Source organism: Myotis brandtii, unplaced genomic scaffold (assembly GCF_000412655.1).
Source record: "Myotis brandtii unplaced genomic scaffold, ASM41265v1 scaffold268, whole genome shotgun sequence".
NCBI classification, from domain to species: Eukaryota; Metazoa; Chordata; class Mammalia; order Chiroptera; family Vespertilionidae; genus Myotis; species Myotis brandtii.
In genome coordinates this window covers 3,638,396-3,645,853 of record NW_005360187.1, presented here as the reverse complement: position 1 = coordinate 3,645,853, position 7,458 = coordinate 3,638,396, and the positions used below count along the sequence as shown (strand labels likewise).

The 7,458-nt window shown below is 39.4% G+C and overlaps 1 protein-coding gene across 9 annotated transcripts in view; it reads left to right on the top strand.

The window, feature by feature from the left end:
• LOC102261779 (chromosome unknown open reading frame, human C3orf67) overlaps positions 1-7,458 on the top strand; it is a 218,853-nt gene that overhangs the window by 159,964 nt on the left and 51,431 nt on the right. For all 9 annotated transcript variants that reach the window (XM_014541379.1, XM_005868425.2, XM_014541384.1 and 6 more), the window contains one exon: positions 6,127-6,330. In XM_014541379.1, the coding sequence (XP_014396865.1) occupies positions 6,127-6,330 (204 nt within the window). The remainder of the gene's footprint in view (positions 1-6,126; positions 6,331-7,458) is intronic.

Below are 7,458 nucleotides of genomic sequence, written 5' to 3'. Positions count from 1 at the left end.
CGGGGGGGGCACAGGCGGGGCGGGGGGCCCCCCCCCCCCCCCCCAGTGCACAAATTTTTGTGCACCGGGCCTCTAGTATATGAGATAAAAAGGAATCTCTTTGCAAGGAATTTTGCCACCATTGGGTATAATTACCCAAGAATTCTCTACCTGAGACATTCTTAAGAGATTAGTGTGTGTGGATAGTGAAGTACAGGCGGAGTCAGGGGTTGTGAAGTGTCTCCAGGTCTCAAGCTGAAATGTTTGTGAGACACATTTCAGAGGTGGCAGTGGAGCTGGGTAAGCATACCCTGTGAATGCCACTGACATAAAGTGGGTTCTTTCTAACAGTCTGACTCCTGATTTATACTGTGCAAATTCCATCCCTTAAGTTTAGCAAAGTTTTTCAAGTTGTGCTGTGGCTTGGTCTTTGAGTTTTGATTTACCTCTTTGCCTGTTGAAACACATGCTACAAGCTGCCATACATTGTGAATGAGCTATGTCCTCAAGTATGTGTCACAGCTCATGTTGTGGCTTCTGTCTTCTCTTCATTCTTGTTGTCAGTGGGCTGCTTACCCAATGAATCAGGACAAACGCTTGTGTGGGGTGAGTAGCTCAGGAATTTAGAAAAAGTCTTCATGGAGCACTAGCTGGCAAAGAGATGCCCTGGACCACTAATTTACTATCAGCCGTTATTTAAAATATCAGCATAGAAATTAAACACTGTCTGTAAATAGCAATAGAGAGGACATTAATCTTCAAATTAAATGCCAATTAAATTTATCTTTGGAAAATGGACTTCTACTTTCCTTGCTGTCATTTGGAGGTTCAAAAAACTTCCAAAATTTTCTAATTACAGCTTCAAAATTCTTAATAATAAATACAAATTTAAACTACCAATGGTAATGACACCCCAGCCACATTTTTTCTCACTAAAATAGCCCCAAGTAAGTGCCAGTGATTAACAACTAATCACTTTGCAGGAAAGTCTTAGACTTTCATGCTCTCATTGGTCATGGAGAAGTAAACACATACTTTGATGAAGTTTCACAAATTGAACAAGCCCTCGTGACCATCCCCCAGATCAGGAAAGAGAACAAGACCAGAACCCCAGAAGCCTAATTGAGCTCCCTCCCTGTCTCCACCCTCTTCTGTCACTGTCCCCTCACAACCTACCCCTGACTCCCAAGACTAGTTTCACAATGTATACTCTCTTGTGTCTGGTTTCTCTCACTTAGCATCTTGTTTGTGAGATTCAATATATCACTCATTTCATTGCTTATAGTGTTTTACTGTGTGACTCTCACACTATTTATCCATTCTACTATTTATGGCATTTGCATAGTTTCCATTTGGGAACTGGTATCTTACATTTTTCATAAGACTTGGGCAGCAAAGTGGAAGCCATTTGGTCTTAATAAGATTTTGATTAAATCTCTTTCATGAAGCCTTCACTGATTCTATAAGTGAACGCTCTCTTTTCTGAATGCCAGACTATTTGACTATTTCCCCTTTCTCACATTGCCTTTTGTATTCTACTCTAACAGCCACCATCCCTTAGAGCAGCGATTCTCAACCTGTGGGTCGCGACCATCGGAAAACACATATAGCATATCAGATATTTACATTACGATTCATAACAGTAGCAAAATTACAGTTATGAAGTAGCAACAAAAATAATTTTATGGTTGGGGGTCACCACAACATGAGGAATTGTATTAAACGGTCGCGGCATTAGGAAGGTTGAGAACCACTGCCTTAGAGTCTTGCTGTAACTTAAAAGAATTCACATAGTCAGCGATTGCTTATAGACCTTTTACTAAGAGTTGTTACACGATGTTCCCTATGCGTGGGTGTCAGGCACTGTCATGGGGCAAACCTGATTTAGAAGGAGAGTATGAGATTTTACAGGCTCCAGAATGAGAATAGCGACCCAGTTTTCTCCCAATTCTATTACACTCCCATCCTTGTAGGATAGAATGAGGTTCTTCATCTGATCTATTAACCCATGGCCATGTCTCATTTTGGCTCTATGCCACCATTGGAAACTTAGCTTGTGTCTCTCACAGTTCCTATCTGAGGCTCACAAAACTCTGTAGGCCGGTGTTTGATCGATTAAGCTAGCCTGTCTTAAAATCTTGAGAAAAGAGATCGAAGAGGATCTAGTTGAAAGGTTATTTTTGTTTGTTGTATTTTATGATTTTGCTGGAGTTATTAGTTTTCTTTTTAATCATTATCAAGGTTCTGTTTGATTATTAATACTATACCTCAGATATGCTTCCTTAATTTATGCTCATTTCTTGATAGCTCTTGTCCTACTAGATTGGAAGGCCTGTGAGAGCAGGGGCCACATCTTACTTGTGTTTGCATCTTCACTGTCTTGTGCTCCTAATAACATCTTTCTAAGCAAAAGGTTTGAATGACTTCATGATGGAAGGGCTTGAGTGGAATCTGAGCACAGTTGAATTATATAGCCCTGTGCCTATTACATTGTTCCTAAAGCAGCTGATTGATAAAGTCTCCCCTCTTTCTTACAAGGATATTTTGAGATGAAATTGTATTATACATAGCATTTTGAGCCTTTCAGAGATAGAATTACATAAAGCACTTTGCCTCTCAGCAGTTGCATAATTTAGTTAGATGACATCTTGTGGCTGAAGTCCACTTTAATGTGAAGACTTTATTGCAATCCTTTTTAAAAAAATGAATAATTTAGCCTTTCTGGTGATTTAGATATGGTTTAAGAGATTGCAAATCAAGAATGTATCAGGGGACTAAGTTAATTACCTGTCTCTGCCACCAGTTGCTCTACTCATGACCCTGGAGAAAGTCACTTCTTTGGCTCAGCTCATTTTTGGCTGCCCCTTCCAGGGTGTTGTCAGAATACATTATTACTGTATGATATAAAGTCATGGAAATACAGAGTTCTAAGCAAACTTAGCACCAACAGTTCCTGGCACATAACAGGGTCTCAGTAAGTATTTGTGGAATAAATTAATGGATTAACACATCAAGCCATTTTCACCATGCCAGATTACTGCAATATTCCAGCCAGCTATTATTTCCCCAGCCTCTGCTTCAGTCCCACGGGTAGTGGAGAGAGTTCACTCCCTCTGAAGGCTGCCCATTCCATTTGTCAATAAATTGAATTACGATCAAATGCCACTGTAGACTTCTAGGAGGCTCTCAGTCTCCTGGGCAGTTAGTCCGGCTGTTCTGCATCTTAGACATGTCGCTGTTGTAAGTGTTGATCACAGTACATTTGAGAATAACTGTTACGCCTCCTTTCTAGACTGTGAGCTCCATGAGGACAGATGTGCATCTTACTTTTTTTATACTCCCAGCTCCCAGCATAGCACAGAATGGATGAAAGACTGGACGGAGGGAATCAGAGAAAATGGGTGGAAGGAATAATAATAACAAGAGCATATGTATTGATTGCCAGCTCAGTGGTCTCCTAAGAGAATTGTACTCACCCTAGAAGATGTGTCAGAAACAATCCATTGGGCTTCAGGAAGACTTTTTTTTTTAACTATTTCCATTTATTTTTTTAAGCCTAACCATTTTCATTTCAATTTTATGGTGTTTTATACTATACATACTATTTTAATATAGTTGTACATGTGTTTAATTTATAAATACCTACATATTGGAAAGTAGATATTCAAACACTTTCTGATAAAAGTACAGATCATAAGTTTGAAGACCCTTAGTTTGTCAGGTACTATGCTAAGCATTTGATATACAGTATTTCATTTCATCCACCAAAAATTCCATGAGGTATATACTATGGTTCCATTTTGCAGGTGAAGAAACTAGGCACAGAGAGGTTAGGTAATTTGCCCCATCATGTACACCTGTTAAATGGTGTAACTAGGGCCCAGAAAGGATTTGTCTGGCTTAACCACTGCCCCATTCTCTCTTGTTTTTCCATCCTAGCACCTGGGGTATACCTCAGGCACAGTACAGGTTGTGGAGTCAATAAATAAATGAATAGATGGATTAATCATACCACATATTAAGATTTTCTTAAGAAAAAATGTAAAACCCAAAAATCTTTTCTTTTTCATGTATTGGCAATGACCAGGCAAGTAACATACCTCTTTGACAGATGAGAACATTTAGTTCCATTTCTTGCAGAAGAAGGACAGCAACTCACTTGATCACTATTGAGCCCAAAGTCAAGTGATTGGTCTTGTGTTCACATCTGATTACTGACTGCTCTTTTACTGAAATATAACTTATATGCCATAAAATTCACCCTTTTAAAGTATACAATTCAGTAACTTTAGTATATTCATAAAATTATGTAACCATCACCACAACATAATTTCAGAACATTAGCATCACCCCAAAAAGAAACCCCATACCCATTATCTGTCACCCTCCATTCCCTCTCCTCCCCCAAGCCACAAATCTGCTTTCTGTCTCTATGGATTTGCTCAGTCTGGACATTTCATGTAAATGGACTATATAATCTAGGACCTTTTAACTTAGTCTAATGTTTTCAAGGTTTATCAGTATGTCATTACTTTTTTATAGTTAAATTATATTCCATTGTATGGATAAACAAACATCCCTTCATCAGTTGATGACATGGTGGGGTTTTCACTTTTTGGCTACCATGAATAATGCTGCTATGAACATTCATTTACAAGTTTTTATATGAACACATGTTTTCAGTTCTCTTGGATATATAGCTAGGAGTGAATTCCTGGGCCATGGGCCCAGGTTTAACATTTTGAGGAACCACCAAACTGTTTTCCAATGTGGCTGCACCATCTTGCATTGACACCAGCAGTATATGGGGATTCCAGTTGTTTCATGTCCTCGCCACACTGGTTACTGTCTGTCTTTCATATTATTAACAATCCTAGTGGATGTGAATGGTATCTCATTGTGGTGTTGATTTGTATTTCACTAATGATAGTGATGTTGAGCATCTCTTCTTGTGTTTATTGCTCCCCCAACTATTTCTTTTAAATTTAAATTATATTTCCCTTTTTTTTCCTTTTAGTGCTTCTCATTGAAATATAAATTTTGTTCATCTTCTCATGATGTCTATTTTGTCCCAAGAATCTCAAAGCTATCAAATGCTCATGAACTCTCCTGTTAGAGATTGCATGGCCTGGGTGTAAATCACAATGCTCATTCATATATGATACTAACACTTAGCAATGTTGAAATTAACATTTGTTATCAAATTTGGTTTAGGCCAGAGAGAAAGGAAAGGTTTTAAAAATTCCATATGCCAGTTTCTTCCTTGTACAGTAAAAGAATATTTACATTAGCCTCTAAAGATTTGTAGTACTATTCTTGGCGGGGGGGAAATGTGCCTGACAGATTTCATGTATAGTAAAGTCTGTATCAGTAAAAGTGTTTATTGTAGCTGCAAGGTCTTTCTGGCTTTCAGACCTACATGTTCCCATCTTAAGTTCATATTTTATTTGATGGCTTTTGACAGCGTTAGTCATGCTCGATCTTACTGTAAGTTGAATGTATTTGGTCATAATGATAAGGATGAAATTTATCAATTTCTTGTAAAGTGGACATTTTTATGGGAAGCAATTTTTCTTTTTTTTAACTGCTTTGAATTTTTATTTATTTAGTCAGTCCTCACATAGTGGTTGAGCATCAGACATGGACAGTACCTATAGTGGGAGTAAGACCGTCTTTGTGGAGCTCATAGACCACCTGTGAATGCCAAGACCAATTACTAACTGCAATTATGATAGATACTAAAAATGAACACTTTAAGCTTCTGTGTGAGCCCATAAAGTGGAGGAGCTGACCCAGTTTGTGGTTGTCAGAAAAGGCCTCCTCAAGGTAGTAACATAATTTGGGACTAAAAAACACCTCGGAGTTAGACAGCAGATGGGGCACAACAACTGGCATGGGCACAGGCACTAACACAGACATAAATTTGCTGCTTTAGAGAATCTTAGTGAAGCACAGTGTGGCTGACATGTCAGGAGCAAAAAGACAAGGTCAGGCAGGGGGGTAGGCATCGATAAAGACATGTTGGGCTTGACCTCTGTCACTGGGGAGCCATATAAGGGGTCAGGCTGTAGCACTTGATGATAGCCTGTAAAATTAAGAAAGGCCAAGTGACCCTTTGTTCTGTCACCTTTTTCCTTTCTTGGTCAGGAATATGACTGGAGGAACTACCAGCCCAGCCAGATGAGTGAATCTGAGTTGCAAATGCTGGCAAGCCTACGGCAGCAGCAGAATGATGATCTGGAGGACACGGGGGCTTCCCATGGCCTGAGTGCGTCCCAGGTGGACAACTGTAACGTCAGCATAAGTACCAGCAGTGACGACACCACCACCTGGAACTCCTGCCTGCCGCCTGTAAGTCCCGGGCTTTGGTCCGTTGATTTCCCTAACAAGGAGCAAGCTCCTTCCTTACAGAGCCCGCCTTGCCTGGGAAAACCAGGGCCCAACAAGCACCCTCACTATGAGCAACACTCAGAGCCCATTCGGAAATACTAGTCTGTCAGGTGTGGGGGCATTGACTTTTCTAAATTGTCTTAGTTAACCTCAAATAATGCATGCTAATTGTGTGTTGATATATAAAACCACACATGGAAAGAAACAAGAATAATTTAGTTGTAGATTCTAGATGTCCCACTGCATCCCCAGCTCCTTGTACAAGCTCTGGCACACAGGAGGGTAGATATTTGTTCAATGAATGAACAAATAGGAAGAGACTATAAATATTCTAAGGATTGCTTGGATGCAAGGTCAGAAAAGAACCTTCTGTAGAAACCACAGATGTTTACTGACTCTTCCCTGCGCCTGAGGGCACGATCGGCCTGCAGATGCTTCAGGGGCTCCTGTTTGCCCATATGCTCGCACAGGTGGAGCTCTTTAATACGGCCCAGCATCCACACTAGGATGGCAGAGGACTCGGAGTAGCTCAAAGTCTTCCTGGTTTTCAGGTGAAGGAACTAAAATTGGCCCACCTTCCACCCCAGTCAGTGTTGGACCCCAGAGCAGAGCCCAGTGTTCAGACTAGGTCCATTCTCTACAATACTGTCCTACAGGACCTTCTGGCTTAATTGGAAATACAAAGCAGAACCTTCGACAAATAGTCACAAGAAATACTGTGAAGCAGAATAATAAATCATTTTTATAATAATCATAATTATTAAGCACCTAGAGACATTTTAAGACCTAGCTAGGCCCAAGGGACATTTACATATAAGGCCACATTCAACATCAGATCAAACGCATTAAAATACACTTTTATCCAACAGTAAATATTCTATCCAACAGCAATTTTTGAAAGGAAACATAAAATTGTGTAACTTTGATTCATATTTATATAATGTATTAAAATATATAAAGATTGAGTCCTAGTGTAGGTTGGCAACGGATAACTTCTGTATTAAGTATTTCATTAAATATTTATTAATTTTACAATTTTCTTTTTTAATTTTAAAGCCAGCTTTTTTAAAGTTTCCAACATCTTTGTAG